General features: G+C 51.0%; 1 protein-coding gene across 7 annotated transcripts in view; it reads left to right on the plus strand.

Moving 5' to 3' along the window:
- Nucleotides 1-17,773, plus strand: part of DLGAP4 (DLG associated protein 4) — a 194,950-nt gene that overhangs the window by 119,419 nt on the left and 57,758 nt on the right. For 4 of the 7 annotated variants that reach the window (XR_012018541.1, XM_072800873.1, XM_072800872.1 and 1 more), the window contains one exon: nucleotides 2,102-2,342. Coding sequence is in view for 4 of the 7 variants with exons in the window: in XM_072800873.1 (XP_072656974.1) it covers nucleotides 2,102-2,342 (241 nt within the window). In the remaining 3 variants the exon portion in view is untranslated. Of the gene's footprint in view, nucleotides 1-2,101; nucleotides 2,343-9,412; nucleotides 9,449-9,634; nucleotides 10,504-17,773 lie in introns of those variants that run through there. The other 3 variants (XM_072800879.1, XM_072800877.1, XM_072800878.1) reach the window with 3 other exon arrangements.

The raw sequence follows: 17,773 nt of genomic DNA on the forward strand, positions 1-17,773 counted from the left end.
GAACCTGTCCAAGGGGCAAAACTGGGACCGGCCCCTCAACTCCTGATTCTAATTGTGGATGCTTCACGTACCTCCCACGTTCATGTCATAGTTCTTCTCAAGCACATTATTCCAGAGGGTCTTTGGGGAGCCCACAGTGGGCCAGGTGACCTCTTCCTCCCCTAACTTCCACAGACCTGTGGTAAGGATGTGTGTCATGTGTTAACATATGAAATTCCAGGGTGTTCTCTATACATATGTCCTCAGTGATACACACACCAACAGCCCTGACCAGCTGGCCTAACCTCCAGAGCTTGGGAGCATCTTAACCAATCCTTACTAATCCTTGCACTCACCCCATAGAGCTTCCTATAATAATAGGGACAGGTCACCAGTTACTCTCCTGACAGTATCCTAAGCATGTGATATAAATTATCTTATTTAATCTTGACAACAAGCCTATGAAATGTGCTCTGTAATTACCCCTATTTTATAGATGGGGAAACTGAGCACAGAGCAGTTAAGTGACTTGCCTGCACTCATATTGCAAAGAAATGATAGACTCGGGGTTGAAACTTTACCAGTCTAGTTCCAGAACTGTGCCATGCCCGCAATCCCAAAGCAAGACCTCATTGCCCTTGGCAATCACAGGGGCCTCTTGGTGTATTTCAGGTTACAGCTGTGGAGAATAAACACCTGTCTTTTTAAAACCCACTCCAAATGAACTTTGGGTATGCCACATGGCCTACATTTTAATTTATCAGTGTTATCCGACAGGGCATTCTGTGAAGATGGAATGTTCTAGAATACACGCTGTCCCTTAAGGTAGCATGAGCAAGTGAAATGCAGCTAGTGTGGCTAAGGAACTGAAACTTTCATTTAATTCCAATTAATTTAAACACTAAATAGCCACACATGGTTAGTTGCTACCATATTGGACATCGCAAATTTAGACCTTTCCAAACATATGCTCCACATTGGGTGATGATCCATCTAGTCATTTTACCTGATGCAGTGGCAGACAGTGGGTGTTTAATTTAGTTAGAAAACACTGACCCAGAGGATAGTGATAGTCGGAGGCCACACAGCCAGGCCCGGGGCAGAGCACTCCATGTAGTGCTCAGTCAGCTTCTGCCTCTTCCCTTCTTGCCCAGGCCTCCTCCCAGGACCTCCACTCAGTGTCCATCCTTTGCCCGCTGACCCCTCAGCGTATACTCTGTGGTCTCCAGTAACCATCATGGCCTAAGACCTGGGTCAGACAGACCCTTACAGAACGCTGGGAGAGTATATTTATGGTGGGTCCCTGAATGGTCACACTCTCAACTGCAGATTTGTAGGATCTTGGATGGCCATCTCTAGAAAGACACTTAGAAACCATCTAGATGGGTCTGAACTAGGTGTGAGATGGCAAATAGCATACATGTCACCATTCTCCATACTGCCCATGGCAGACATTACTAATCAATCCTCCCTGCCACTACCCTCATTCCAATTTTGTCTAATCTCACCAGACAACTACATATCAGCTTCATCTCTGGCCTCTGCCTCCATTCTAGATTCCCTTCCCAACATTCATTCTGTATGCCAGGGCCAGATTAATCTTCCCTAAATTCATACTTGGATTATTGATTCAGCCACTTCCTCACTGGGTATGCCTGGCAAGCATCTTCTCCTCACTGGCCCTCAGTTTCTTTGCTTGTGAAAATAAAGGAATTGGACCATAAGATGGTGAATATCTAGCACACTTACTGCCTCCTCCCATTCCAACATTCAAGGTAGACATTACTAGTTGATTATAGCCTTCTTTGTGGCTGACTTCAGATGTGGCCTCAAGATCTATCAGTTGATCAGTATGGACACACAAGATCCATTAAGTATCCTTAATAGTTTCTCCTGTATTGTAGATATTGGGAAAATTGAGGTTCAGAGAAGTCTCAGGGGTTGCATATATTTCTTAAGGGCTCCATCTGCTCATCCCATACCATGAGTGAGATGGGAGGAAAGGGTGAGCAGACTGGAGGTCCTTCAGACTCTCCAGCCCTGCCACTGTACCAACCACCGAGCACCTTGTCCCTCCAGAATGGGCACTGCTGGCCTCTGACGCCCACCTTTGCCTGGCTAGGTACGGGAGGCAGATCTGAGCGACCAGTATGAGGCAGCCTGCGAGTCTGCCTGCAGCGAAGCGGAATCTGCAGCTGCGGAGGCACTGGACTTGCCGCTGCCCAGCTACTTCCGCTCCCGCAGCCACAGCTACCTGCGGGCCATCCAGGCGGGCTGCTCGCAAGAGGAGGACAGTGTCTCCCTGCAGTCCCTCTCCCCCCCGCCCAGCACTGGCAGCCTCAGCAACAGTCGCACGCTTCCAAGTGAGTACTGAGATGGGGGGGGGGGGGTGTTTTTGTTTTTCACAAGGGGGCCCCAGGGACCATTCCTGGTGGATCAGATGCGGGGAATGCTGGGGAAGAATTCATGGTGGGCTAGCCAGGTTTGGAAGGATAGTTAGGAGCAAAAGCAGGAGGCCTTGAAACTGAACTTCCCACTGACTGGCAGATTAGAGCTCAAATGGGGGTCACAGAGGCAGATGTCATCACTGGCAGAAGGTTGAAGGGGTCAGAGAGGCCTGTGGCTTTGAGATACTTGGTTGCCCCTGACTCTCCTGACCCTGGTTCAGAGCAGCCATCTCCTGGTGAACAGGGTTTACTGAAGCCCTCCCTCCCTGTTTAGATTAGTTCAAGTAAGTCAGCCTATGGTGAGGGTTAGAACCTGCCTGCCGAGAAGAGATGGTATCTGCACTGAGACTTCTCAGCAGGATGGGTTTGCAGGTTTCTCTCATATCCACAGAGACAACCTGTCCTTCATGCTACTTGTTCTAAGTCCTCTGGTGACAGTCTGTGCAAGATCAGAGCAAAAGGGAACGCTGCGTCACAGAGCAAGCCATGAAAACCAAGGCCAGGGAACATCCTAGATAATTTCTGGTTTAATAGAGAGAGCTTCGATCTTCGATCTCAAGGGCCAGCTAGTTTTCCTCCTGGAGTCTCAGTTTCCTCACCTGTAAACTGAGGCCTAAGACAGACCCCAGAGAGTTCTTGGGGAGACAAAATAAGTTACTGTGTGTAGGGGATGTTCAGGCAGGGCCTTACATGCGGTGGGATCTGTTATTCTTGGTTCTCAGATTTGACTCTGACTTTCCTGGCAATCAAAAGCAGTTGGGATTGGATTGTTGTAGGAATATAGACACGTTTCCAGTGCTCAATTGGTGTTCAATGTAAATAAATGAACTTGAATCCTATGCATATTCTATACACAGGAAATTAATTTATTGAAGGAACTTGTCTTTGCAGGGGGCAGAGCAAGAAATGACTTTCACTATTGCCTTTCAAACCCTGGGTAATATCTGGGCAGATCCCTGAGCTTTTTCCAGTCACTTTTAGACCTTAAGGAATAGCCTCATTTTCAGGTATTAAGAGTCCAGTCTGGCCTCACTGCAAAGCTTCAGCCTTATCAACCTCAAATCTCATGCTTCTGCAGGTAGGGACTGACTCGGACTATGAAGCCCACAGTAGGGAGCTGGGCGTGGTGGTCATTGTTGTCTCTGTTCCTTGTTCACTAGTGGCTGTTTCTGGTCCCTTCGGGGGGCAGGGGAAGGTAGCCAGGACAGGTGTTATCTGGTGTCAGGACTCTCTGTATGACAGATGCCATATAGTGGATCTTTCTGCTAAGTGGTGCTTTTGAAGTTTCTTCTGTTCTGCGGGACCCTTGGAGTGCCTCCTTCCCTGGCTGGGGCAGTCCCCCCGACCCCAGCCCACTGCTTCTTATTTCCCCCCACAGCATCTCCATCTGGTCCCCCTCCTGACCCTAACCCTAATCCTAACCCTAACCCTCAACTTCTCTTTGCTAGGGGACCTGGCCCTGCCATGCAAGCATCTTGGGCAAAATCCTCTGATGACAACTCCAGCCCCACTATCTTCCTTGACTCCCACTCTATCTGTGTGAAAAGGAGGCCTTGCCATGTGGAATTCTGAAAGTATGGGCTTGTCTGCTATGGCCTTTCTTCTAGCCCTGCAGTCATGGGTAACCCTGCCAGTCTTTCTGCTTTAGAGGTCTCCTAGCAGATGCTGAGGCCTGGTTCTAGGGCCTCCAAATCCAGGGGATCCCTGCTAGGCTCTCCCAGCTACCTACAGTTCTCTAGGAGCCTCAGGTAAAGGGTCAGATTCCCGGTATCATCAGGCCCATGGTCAGTTCTCTAAGCTTGAGGTGGGTCTGGGGGGACATACAGCATGCCCACAATTTTCTTCATTCTGTAATCTTCCCCAAACCCAATTCCTCATGAATAGACTAAGGATGGGACATGGGCTACATATCCCAGAACTGCTTGGGCTCCTTATTGATCAGCTGTTGCCACAATAGTGCTACATGACAAACAACCACAAAATTAGCGTAATACAACAATTAACACTTATTTCTTGCTCCCAAATTTGTGGGTCAGCTGGAACAGTTCTGTCCCATACCTCTCTCATCCTCCTAGAACTAAGGGTCCCTCTGGGATCAGTGACCCAACCAGGGCATGTTCTCATGATGATGGCAGAAGCACAAGAGAGCCAACCTAGTTATACAAGCACATTTCAAGTCTCCTACTTCCATACTCTCTGCTAAAATTCTGTTGGCTGGAGGAAATCATATGACTGGGCTCAAAGACAGGATGGAGAGGTATCCTCCTAACTTGTGTAAGAAACTGTATTTTTATGGCAATGGTGTGGGTACAAGGAGGGGTAAAAAATTATAGGGTCAGTAACTGAATCTACTGTGGTCCACTCTATTGGCCGCATTTATTCATGTTCCTCTCATATAGAAAATACACTTCTCCAGGGTACCTGCGTGGCTCAATTCATTAAGCATTTAACTCTTTGTCTTAGCTCGGGTTGTGATATCAGGGTTATGAGACTGAGCCCTGTGTGAGGCTTTGCACTCAGCACAGAGTCTGCTTAAGATTCTCTCCCTCCTCTTCTACCCATCCCCATGCTGGTGCATGTGCATTCTCTCTCGCTCTCTCTCAAATAAATAAAAAGTTTAAAAAACAATCAATACACCTATCCTCAAGACCCCTCTGTATGACATGAAAAGTTATAAAAATACATGTACACTGATAGTCTCACATGTGCACATTTATGCCTAATCTCTACATACACCTGCATCACAGTCACATACATGTGTGTCTCTTTCAAGACTCATGCCACCTCCACACCCAGGAGGAAATCATGCCTCTAGCAGATTAGAGCCACCAAAAAATTTCACCCCTGACACTTCCCAGATCAGCTCTCCCTCAGATCTCCACAGGGACCACTACATACTTGCTCATCTCTCCTCCACCCTCCGATCCCTTCATGCTCAGCAGGTAAACCCACCTGCCTCACAGGGAAAATCAGGGCCACCAGATTTCCAAATCTGTGCCCAGTGCTGCAGCTGGTCCATACGGTTCCTTTGCGCAGGGTTAGAAAAGGGCACTCCCCCCTCAAGACACTTAATTGCCATCTGTTGAAAAATTGTCATGTGTAATTTTTATTTGAATAAGGTCTTTTACTGCCATCTGCCACAAATTTGTCATGATTAGTATGTAATTCAATTATGTCTATGTTGTAAACAGTACCCGCCTTATATGTGGCATCTTTAATCAGTATAAAATTTGCACATCCGTACATGGCAATACTGCCCACAATCACCTCCCTCCATATAGACCCACACCGACACCAACACACAGACCCACCCTATTTCAGCCACTATTTGCCCACAAGGATCACCCCTGCTCAGAAGGTGGCCTCCTCTCCTCTGCTCTGTCTCCAGGAAGTGAGAAAGAAGTCCAGGCCCCTTGTGGACACACTCGCCTAGGGCTGTTCTGAGTACCACCACCACCCATTGCTGAGGGGCATCAGAGCTCTTTGTCCCTCTCACATGGGCACGGGATGTACTCTGGCAGGCAGGTAGGTGGATGTGGGCGAGGAGTGGTAACTGAGGCAGTGAGAGCCTGGAAGGGGAGCCCTCCCCCCCCCAGGAGCAGCTGTGGGCAGAGCATAGAGCTGCCCACCCACCCACTTTGAGCTCACCAGCTTCCCTGCTGCCAGTCTCGCTGCCACCACTCCTCTCTCTCTCCCTCCCCCTTTCTGACCCAGATTCCACATTCCAGAAATAGCTCTGGCAGGTGACTGGCAGGCTGGGTCCGCTCCAGCTAGGGTGGTGGGGGAAGCAGCAGCCTGGCTCTATATATGTGCCCCTCCCAGCCAAAGGACCCAGCCAGAAGGGGCCACAGGGATGCCATCACCCCACAGTCAGCCCCACCCTACCTCCTCTCACCCTCTGGGAAAGAAAAGAAGAAAGAACAAAGAAGACTGCCTCCCACTCCCTCCCCTCTCTTCCTTGCCCAGCTCCCGTTAGCACTCATTCTCCTCTCCTGCCTCCCTTTCTCCCAGCTTCCCCTGCCCTCCTTCCCACCAGCTTCCCCTGCCCACCTTCTCTGCCTTCCCTTTGTGGCCCCTAACCCTGTTCTCCCCTATATGCCCCCCCACTTCCTCCCCTCCCCGTTTCTATACATCCTCCCTCCCTAGCCTCCCCTTCTGTGTCTCTCCCACGCCCTCTGAACCATAAGGGAGGCTATGGCCTCACCCAGGGGCCCTGGGTGGCACTCCCCCACCCCTGCCCCGCAGCTCCTGCCAGCTGTGCCCTCTGCATCAGCACATGTTTCCGTGTGTGTGTTTACACATGCATATACACACACACCAGGTTACACACACTTGGGCGCACTCCCTGTGCCAGTGCTTGAAGCTCTAGGCTAAGTGAGGATAGATTCCCTGCTTGGGATACACCCTTGTTCCTTGCTCAGGAGCCCTGAGATCTAGTTTCCTCTCTCCTGTCTCACTCCGGGTGGGTTCTGCCCCTACCTATGCCTCACATTCTCCATCAGTGTTGTGAAGCTTGAATTTGGAGACCCCCTTCCCTGTCCAAATACCTCCTGTCCAAGTCACCTTCTGAATCCCTTCTTTGTTCTCTGCACTCTCCCTCACAATGTTCCCAGTTTCTTCTCTGATACACTCCCTCCTCCACAAAGGAAGGGAGGCTGACAAAATTCCAATAAGCAGTCAACCGTTTGGTCAGCCTTGTCCCCCCCAAAACCCTCCCCCAGGCCTAGCCTTCCACAATCTCTGATTATTACCCTACAGCTCCTGTCATATCAAACACTTCAGTTACCAGAGTGTCAGGACTGAGAGGAACCTCAAAGACCATCATGTCCAGAGATTGCAAATAGACTTCACTCCTATGTCATTTCTGATCCCTGCAGCCCAGGACTGAGACTTAGTTAAGTAGAGAAGTGGGCCACCATTGACTGGTGATATCAGCATGGTCACAATATTTACACATATCTGATATTCCTGAGTTATATGTAACCTTTTGTACATATGCATATACTCTTGTACAGAACTCTTTCAAAGAAACTACAGCCTAGAGAAGGTGAGTGTCAGATCAAGGTCACCCAGTTAGTAGGTCAAGTTGCTGTTTCCCATCTGGGTCTCCCTGACTCCTAAGCCTTGAGTTTCCCATTATCCCATGGGCAGGGGAGCCATCCGGAATCCTGGTAGAGGCGTGACATGGTTACAAGAGTTTTAGGGAAAATTATGTGGCAAGCTGGCCAGGATGGATTGGAGATCCAGGCAAAGCAGTGAGGCCTGAGCAGGGGCCATAAAGTCAGAGAGTAATGAGAGGATCCAGGAGGCCTTCCTGGAGTGAGTGAAGAGGGGTCAGAATTCCCTGTTGCCGTACCTCTGCACAGAAGGCGCTTAGCAGAAGGCAGGCTTCCTCCAAGGGCTCTACCAAACCTTGGTCCAGAACATTCCTGGTTAATCGAGTGCCTACTGTGAGCTCAGTGCACAAATCATTACCCTTCTAAATCCTGTTTTTTTGGCAGATCCATTGAGCCTTCTGGGGGAAATAGTGACTGGGCTTAAAGATTGATGGGCAGGTTATGAAGCCAGGATTGAGTTTCTTGAACTAGAGGCATTTCTTACACCCTTAGGGGTAAAGAGGTCACTCCAAAGGAGGAGAGACAAAGATGCTTAGATGGAACCAGGGAGCTCCCACTAAGTAGTGGTTAAGAACATGAGCCTTGCAATCAGGCTGCTCTTTCACTAGATAGATGTTTATTGATCACCTACAGTGGGCCAGGCCGTGCTCACCAGGGACACAACAGTGATCAAAACAGAACACCCCACCCACCCACCCCCGCTTTCATGGAAAGGACATTCTGTTGGGGTGGGGGAAGCAGACAGAATGATAAACAACACATATAAGCATATGGTTCATTGGAAAATAGCCCAGAGCAAGGGGAAGGGTGTTTGCAGCACAAACAGGATAGGGTAGACCTGGTTGAGAAACATACTTAAGCAAAGCCTTGGAGGAAGCCGTGGAGGTATGCCTCGCAGGGAGGAGTCCTGAGCCGGAGGATGCCTGGCGCCTTGGAGCAGGGTTCCGTGTGGCTGGGCCCGAGCAAGACTGAGCCTGGCTCGTCCTTAGGAGTTTCTCGAATTTTTCTAAGTCAATTTAAAGATGAATGCTACGTGAATAGCACGGGTGGAGCACCGTGACGATGAGTAGGACAGACTAAGTTAATACTTTGAAAGTGCTTAGCACCGTGGCTGGGATCAAAATGGCCCAATAATCCTCATCTTCTTTTGTCATTATTATGCTTTTATACAAAAATCGCTACAATGGTATCAGAAACACTTATTAGGATTCCCTTCGTCATTTTACGTTTATTAAAGAGATGCGCAGAGAAGGCAAGGGACGTGCCTCAATCACCCAGCAAGGCAGGACAGGGACAGTGGGGCCTGCAAGGGAGACCTCCGGTAAGGACAGCCTGGAGAGGGGAGGCCAGGACGAGACGAGTGGGGGGCTCAACAAGAGAAATGGGGACCTGGGGGCGCCGCGAGAATTGAGGCCTAATTTGACCCTGCAGCGTTGAGAAGACCAGCTCAGGTTCCTTGTTGTGGCCCTCAGTTTCCCGCGGTGACAGCGAGGGGTCGCCACGGCCAACTAGTGCGAACCCGCTCCGCTCCGCCCCGCTACGGAGCATGCGTCCCTTTCCAGCTGGAACCGGTTTGGCGGGGCGGCTCGAGGGGCGGAGCCCCGGGGCTCAGGCATGCGCGTGCCGACGTGGGCGCGCGCTCCCTCTCCCGGTCGGTCGGCCTGGGCGTGGGCAGCGGAGCGCGCCGAGCGCCTGCGCACCCGGCCTAGCCGCGCGCGCGCGCCGGGCCACGTGCCGAGCGGGCTGCGCGCGTCCCCGCCCGCCCCGGGAGTCCCGGGAGGCGCGCGCGCGCGGCTGACGCGGGGGGCGGGGCAGGGCGGGGCCGGCGCGGGGCTTTAACACGGAGGCCCCGCCCCTCGGGCGTACAAAACCGGAGCCTCGGGCCGGGCCGCGTGAGGGAGGAGGGTGAGTGCCCGCCGCTGGCCGCAGCTGCCGCCAGCCTCGTCCGTCACTCCGTCCGTCTGTCCGGTCCACGCCGTCGCCGCCGCCTCCTCAGCCCGGACGGCTGGGGCCCGCCCAGCGCCGCCCGGAGCAGCCGCGGCCCCGCGAGGAGACGGGCGCCGCCCCCGCCCGGCCCTGCCCCCGCCCTCCTCCCCGTCTGTCCGTCCGTTCGTCCCCCCGCCCGCTCGCGCTTCCGTCCTTCTGTCCGGCTGCCAGCCTTCGGGCTGGTCTCCCCGCTCCGTCCGCTTTGTCTCTCCCCGGCTCGCTGTCTCTTTGTCTCTGCCCTCGCGGTGCCTCAGCCCCTCCCTCGCTCCCCGATCTCGGGTCCCCCTCCAAGCGCTCCTCTCATCCCTCAGAGCCTCCTTTTCTGGGCGGCCCGGGCCCTCGGGACTCCCCCTCACGGCGCCCCCACGTCTTTGGGGGCCTTGCCTTCAACACCCCGTCACTCCCTCACGTCGCCCCTCTGAGCTTCCGCACAGCCTGTGGGGGGTCCTCCCTTCCATCTGTATCCTCAAATCCCTGTGGTCTTGCCCCTCTCTTAGCCCTCATTTCCTCGGGGTTTTCCCCCGCGGGGCCCCCCATTCGCGCTGGGACCTCGGAGATCCCTTGGGGTCTCTCTCCTCGGGACCCCCTAAAGCTCCCAGCTCCCAGACTTCACCCCTCCCTGCTTTCCCTTGGTTTGTCTCTGTGGCTGTCGCTCCTTGTTCTCTCTCAGGCCTCCGTGCCCCCCCACCCCCGCTTCTGGGGGTCGGGCTCCCCTGCTTTGCTCTCCCTGCCTCAGCCCTCACATCTGCCTCAGTGGTCTCACCACTGAGTGGCTCTTGTGCTGAAGGCCCCCTTTTGAGCCTGCTCCTTTCCCCAGGGCTCTTGGCCCCCTTGCTTTCTCTGCCCCTGCCCCCTGTCTCCCCTGCTCTCTGCTCCCTTGTCTCTCCCTTTCCCCTTTTCTGTCTTTGCCGGTCTCTGGGTCTCTGACCCCCCTCCGGCCCTCATGGCTTTGTGTCTGGAGCTCTTGAAGCAATGTGAGTGGTGGGGTGTCCGGGTCTGGCCGGAGTCCGCCCGCAGGCTGGCCGCGGCGAGGCTCCATGGGGTTGGCGCTGGGGCTAGGGCTGGCGCTGGGGCAGGAGGCTCTGGACCCTCCCAACAAAGGGGCAAGGAGGGAGGGGCCAGGCCTGTCTGGCAGAGGTGGGAGTGGGGGGGCCTTCTTGCTCTGAGGCTTCTGCTTTAGTTGCTTGAGTGTGTGGAGGGTGCCACGGGCTGGATGTCCTGCCCGCTTGGTCCTGCATGGCCTGGCACTTTGTGATCGCTTGTGGGCAGGCCTGGGCTATTTTGGAGCTGGCAGGATGTGATATCACTTGGGCGTTTATTTAGACCCGGCTGGGGGTGGGGGCTGCGTTCTTGCCAACTTGAGTAATGAAATTTTGCAGGGGGGTGCGGCCGCCTAGGCAGCTGGGCTGTAGGGTGTGTGGCCAGAACTTTGCAGGCCAGCAGACTGGGCAGGTGAACAAGGGACTGTGCTGCCTTGGTCTTGCTGAGACTCTCAGTCAGGATGAGGGGAAAGAGGAGTTGTTCTTAATCTGACACACTTGAGTATTTCCTTTGATGGGCTAAGAACTCTGGGCCTTCATTCTGCCAGCCTCAAGCTGTGTGAGAGCCTCAACCTCCATAAGCCTCAGTTTTTCCATTTGTAAAAAGGGGATAATTGTACTAATCTCACCATTTGTCATGAAGATCAAATGAAACGTCTGTAGGCATGCTTTGTGAAGTGTCACTGTGTCTTTAAACTGAGCCCACAGAGGGAAAGCAGCTTGCCCAGGGTACACAGCTAGTTGATGGCAGAGCTAGGACAGGGGTCCAGCCCCAGGACCCCATCCAGAGTTCTTTACCCTTGGCTCCATTACCACCTGATTTTTCAGGAATACACCTGCCTTTCCACCGGGGCAGGGAGCAAGCTGTCCCTTATCTATGCCAATTCCTGGTTTCTCTTTGTTAGTTTGTAAAGATAGGCAGGTGTGCATAGCTGGATGTCTGTGCTGGGAGACAGTTGGATTTTCCATGTTCCATCCCATTGTTGTTTGAGGGTGGACCCTGCATGGCCAGTGGCACTTGGGAAAAAAGTCAGTTTGTGGCTGTGAGCCTCTGCTGCTTTTCCTGCTTCCCCGTAGAGTGGGGAAACAAAGACAAAGACAGCAGCCGGGAGAGGCTCCACACACAGTTGGAGGTCTGCTGTCAAGGAGCCTAGGATGTCCTAGAACTTCGGAGCAGGAGAAGAGATCAACTGTTGTAGCACCCTTGTCTTATGGATGAGGCCCATAGAGCCAGGGACCTACAGAGGGTAAAGCAAGGACTTGGTCCTCTTCCATGGCACTGCCTCTGAGGAGGTAGGTCACTGTCAGGCTAGTGTCACTTGCCCACTGGTGTATAATGACAATTTCCAACATCCATTTTACCTATTACTTTGGGTCCTGTGCTTGACACACTACACGGATGACTTGCAATTGAGGAGAGAGAGGGGCTTGGTCCTTGGCCCTTGGCCTGGAACCAGGAGATCGGGATGCTGGTCCCCACATCTTTCCCACTCTCAGGGAGGCCACCTTCTCTGGGTTTCAGCTTCCTTATCTGTAAAATGGGAATAATAATCTTTGTCCTAAAACTGATTCTGAAATCATAGAATCCCTAAAGAAATTCTGTGAGGCAGAACGCCAGGTTCTATTCCTGGCAGTGCTAAGATGCAATGTGGCTTCAGACAAGCCTCTCTCTCTGTATTTTTCTCTCTGAAAAATGAGTGAGTTGGATAGCATGGCCTGTTAGGTGCTTCCAGTTCTGACATTTGAGGATTCTAAGGTAATTCAATGGCTACCTATTTGTATCTACAGCTCATCTTACCTGTTAAAAGTGTGCTTGATCACAGAACAAGGGGGAGAATGTGTGAATGCTACAGGATGTGTCCTGATCATATGCTGTGGGGTTTCGCAGGAGAGAGATCCTGTCTGGGCAGAGGGTTCAGAAAAGCTTCCAGGAGGAGGTAGTGCTTTAGTTGGGCCTGTATACCAGGCATGTTCCTCCCTTTCATGCAAACTGTTACAGAGAGTAGAATTGGTCTCCATCGCTCATTCCCTGTGTAATTTGGGCAAGTTACTTTATTTGAACTTCAAGTTTCCTCATTGGGACTCAAGATAATCATGTTTACATACAGGATTGTGGTGAAGATTGAGATTATATATTTTAAAAAATACCTATTATACAGTAGGCACTTAATAAATCTGAATTTTCATCTCCCAATAATATCTGGATCACTTTTTTCTTTGTGGGAACAAGACAGAGACCCAGCTTCTCCTCGCCCCGCCCCACCCGCCAACCCCCTGGTGTTGAGGTTCAGGTAACAAGGAAAGCACCTGACTGTTCTAATAAATAATAGGAGTAATCCTCTAATCTCTCACTTGCCATATGAGCCATTGTGTAATCTGTCAGGCGCTTTCCTGACCATTGTTGCTCATGGTCCTGGGAGGAAGCACTGGCATTCTCTCTGCTTCACAGGTGGATGAAGAATAGGGGGCCCAGAGAGGCACAGGGACCAGTTCAGAGTCCCGCAGCATGGCAGCATCGGGGTGGGCTTGAGCCCAGACCTCTGGACTTTTCTTCGCCAATAGCTGTGCTCTAAATTTATTGTTTCTGCCTGGTAGCCTGCCCCTCAGGCCTCCTCCTTCTCTGGGTCTGGCATCTCTTCTGCAGGGAGAGTTTGCTTGACATTGCCTCTGAGCTCATCTCAGACTTCAACAGGACTAGCTGGAGGCTGGGCAGAGACTGAGTCACATCTTCCCTGGCTTTCTCATCCTGAGCAGCAACCAGACACACCCAGAGGGCCAGAGACCTGCTTGTCGGAGGCAACAGCATGGCAGGCCCCTCTCCCAAAAGCTCAGATTGGCTCAGAAGTGTCTCTTCCTGGACTTTTAGGGAAAGGCTGCAGTGGTGGCTCCCTGGGGATTTGGGAGCATGAGCTACCCTGAACAGCTGTTGCCTGCCCCTTCCCACTCTAAGCCATAATTTGTGCTGTACCCTCCCCCTTTGTACCCTTTCTTCCCTTTGAGACCCACATTGTCAAATGCTGCCACCTCCTCCAGGAAGTCTCTGATTGCTGCTCTAGAGTCAAACAGACTTATGAATTCTGTCCCAGGCCCACACTTGATGAAAAGTGGTCACTGCACTTCAGTTTCCTAATGTATATAAGATGTAGGTTCCTTATCTTTATAAAGTTTAAGTTCCTAGGCTCCATCCCAGAGAGTCTCCTTTGGCAGGTCTGGGGCAGGAATCAACTTTACAAGTTCAGCCCTCTGGAGGAGTCCAAAACCAAGAACCTGGGGGGTGCACTCTGGGAAAAGCTGAACTGAGAGTTTCCTGGGATTGTTTCCCAGCTTGGCTTGTCCCCACTGCATGATCTTGGATTGATCAACTTTCTGCAACTCAATTTTATTCTGACCTATTGGGATGGAAATCCCTTCCTCACAGGTTGCCATGAGGATGAGAACTCATGTAGTGAAGGCCCCTTGAGAAATGGGAACCTTTATGCTACACTGCCATTTACCAGGTGTCAGGGTTTGTGCTAAGTGGTTTATGGCATTATCTCACTGTATTATTGCAGCAACCCCGTGACGCAGATACCAATACTTTCCTCATTTCACACATGAGGAATCTGGCTCCTCCTCATCTTTGTTTTGGGCAGGATTGGTTGTTTCCAGAAGCAAGTTACCCTTTCCTTGCTTAGCCCTGGCAATAGACACTGTCAGACCTGGCCAGGGTAGAGCTGTGGAATTGAACACCTGGGCAGGAATGCAATCCAGTTGTCAACAGGAATTTAATGAGGTTGATGAGGTATGCAGTCTGAGTGCCTCTCAGATTGCCGGGTTTCCCTCAACCTGTGTTGAGTCCTAGTTCCTCACCCACCCACTCGTCAAGACTACCTTAAAAGCAAATAATATTCGTATTCTACAGCTAAAAGATGATTGTTTCCTGTTTCACAGTGAGGAAGCAGGCCCAGGTAAGGGGAAGGACAAGTACGTGCCTAGGATCCCAAAGACCATGCCACAGCCGGGCAAGAATCATAGCCCTGCTTGCCTACTGGGTCTCCATTTCTCTGTATCACTGGCCTGGGACACCCAGCGGAGAGTAGGAAGAGCAAAGTGTGATTTGGTCAGTGAAGTTTCATCATGGGACAGGAGAAGTGGTCCCAAGTGTTTGGAGCTAGACTTGGCTCAGCCTGGAGCCAGTTGGGCTTGGAAAGCACTTTCTGAGGCCTGCCCCCCAGCTGTGGGCCAAGCTCTGAGAGGATGGGAAAGAACAGATGAGGCCTCTGCCCCTGGGAACTTATGGTCTAACAAGGGAGACAAGGCCTACAATTATGAGAGACTGTGTGACAGTCTGTAATTAAGCGTCTGCTGAGGAAAAGCATTGTTTGAGAAGGAAGAAGTGAGTGTGTGCCAGAGGAAACAAGAGCCCTCTTGAAGGGGGCTGGATTTGCAGAGACAGAGGGTGAGGCTGACATTCTAGGGAATGGTTTGTGCAAAGGCAGAGATGCGGAGCCTGGAAGGTAAGCATGTATTTAGGGAAACAGTGAGTAGATTAGTTTTGCTGATGCATCAGTGCTCTGGATGGAAAATCTGGGAGGGGCCAGGAAGTTGTGGGCAACATTGAATTCATATCAGCTGAGAAGCAGAGGCTTTGGGGGGCTATGGAAGGTTTTAGAATGGGTGACACAACTGGAGGATATTTTTTTTCTAAGAAGGTGTATCAGGCTGGGTGAATTGGAATGAATGAAAATGGACAGGAGAAGCTTCACAAGCATTCAGATGAAAGAAGAGGGTGGGGTTTGGGTGGAGCCCATGGGGTGGGAAAGGACAGTTGGGGTAGCAGAGGGTGTTGTGCTCCTTCAGGAGAGCCCATTCAGGGGCTTGATGGGCCAGAGGGAAAGATGTCGAATGTTACTACTTTGGAGGAAGAAATACAGTCTAAGAAAATTGCTTGCACACCTGCTCTGTGCCAGGGCCTCCACGGATGCTGTCAGAAATCCTTACACCAAGCAAGAGGCAAATGGACTTACTATCCCCCTTTTACAGATAAGAAAAATGTGGCTTAGACCCAGGGCTGACTGCAAATCCTGACTCTTCCCACAGTTCAGCTCTGCTTCTTGGAAACTCTCTCACTATTAGGATCCTAGGAATCTGAGCCTTCTTGCCCCTTGAATTGGGGGCACACAGATACATCCCTTAAAGCCTACACGCCCTTACTTTCCAAAGATCTGGAAAGTCAGGACCGGGTGCCAGTTTAGAATTCTTCAAGGTAGGAGAGTCAAGGAAGTGAGGGGCTTTCACATCATCAGTTTTATTCACCAGGCTATGAGCAGTATTCAGAGTCATTGTGTCTAGTCCAAGTGGGCACACCCATGACTGGGTCCATTGGGATTCTCAGCTAGCTGCCACCAGAGAGGGTGTTCCCTCACCCATCCAGAGGAATCAGCCACCCACAAAGGTAGGAAGGGACTTGTCCCAAGATGCTTTTGGCACTGGAGAGCCAGGTGATGGAGCCCAGTTTCCCTTTCCCAGGTGGTAGCCAGGGATATCTACTGGGCAGAGAGAAGGGAAAGGGAACTGGTGCTTACTGAGAGGCTTCTATGGGAGGCAGCAAGGGCTGGTCCCAGGGTACATCTCAGAAATTGGTGGCTTAAAAAAAAAAAAGGACAGAAATTGATGGCTTGGCAAATCATTCTCCTTTATATGTCCCCTTGGGCTGGGCCTTGGGTCATGAAGCAGAGCAGCCGCGTGGTAGGCACAGCCTCTGAGCTCTGTTCAACCATCCCTCTCCTTACATCCAGTAAACACCCCCAGGATCCATATGCCAGTCTACTTCGGCAGATGTTCTCTGACCCCAGTGTATGCAAGATATGATTGTAACTGCACCCATCTTTTTCATACCAAAATCTAGACAAAGGTTTTAATGAGGGATTTTTGTGCTCTTTTCGAACAGACAGCCTGAGAAAATACCATTCAGACATAGTAACAGTGGACTAGAGTGGCCTGTTAAGTGTAGTAAGGCCATTTGCCCCATGCTTTCACATAAATTTGACCATTCGGACGTATATTCATTTTTAAAATTTTTTAAAGATTTTATGTATTTATTCATGAGAGACACAGAGAGAGAGGCAGAGACATAGGCAGAGGGAGAAGCAGGCTCCCTATGGGGAGCCTGATGTGGGACTCAATCCTGGGACCCAGGGATCACAACCTAAGCCAAAGGCAGACGCTGAATCACCAAGCCACCCAGGGGCCCCCATATATTCATTTTTTTTTAATATTGTTTTCAACACATTGGTTCTGAATCCTCAGTATTTGCTTAGCCTGTTTTTGATTTGCAAAGCACTTTCATCCTCCTTATCTTATTAGATCTTATACAACTCTGGGAAGTCATTACTATGCTTGTCATCCTGATTTTCTTTTTTTTTTTAATTGGAGTTCAATTTGCCAACATAGAGCATAACACCCAATGCTCATCCCGCCAAGTGCCCCTCTCAGTGCCCATCACCCAGTCACCCTGACCCCCCACCCACTTCCCCTTCCACTACCCTTTGGTTCATTTCCCAGAGTTAGATGTCTCTCGTGTTTTGTCTCCCTCACTGATATTTTCACTCATTTTATCTCCTTTCCCTTTATTCCCTTTCACTAATTTTTATATTCCCCAAATGAATGAGACCATATAATGTTTGTCCTTTTCCGATTGACTTATTTCACTCAGCATAATACCCTCCAGGTCCCTCCACGTCGAAGCAAATAGTAGGTATTTGTCATTTCTAATGGCTGAGTAATATTCCATTGTATACATATACCACATCTTCTTTCCATTCATCTTTCGATGGACACTGAGGCTCCTTCCACAGTTTGACTATTATGGACATCATCCTCATTTTCCAGAAAGTGACTTGAGCAAGGTCACTCTGGAATTCACTGGCTGAGCTACTTGTTTATTCAACAAATACTGAAGTGCCTGCTGAGTGCCAGGCAATGAGCTGGCCCTGGCACTACAGTTCAAGCAGAGCAGTCTTAGAGACTTACCTCCCAAAGTTCACAGTATCATTAAGGTATAGCCAGGATCTACCGCAGCACCCCTGACTTGCACACTGGGCTCTTTCCGCTGCAGAGCCCTGTAGTTTGGGCCTGTGGCTTAGATCTAGACTGTTGTAACTTGTGAGCCCTCAGCTTAGAGCATCATGGTAAAGCAAGTCCAGGCAACAAGTCTCTGCAAACT

Source organism: Canis lupus, chromosome 26, assembly GCF_048164855.1.
Source record: "Canis lupus baileyi chromosome 26, mCanLup2.hap1, whole genome shotgun sequence".
NCBI lineage: Eukaryota > Metazoa > Chordata > Mammalia > Carnivora > Canidae > Canis > Canis lupus.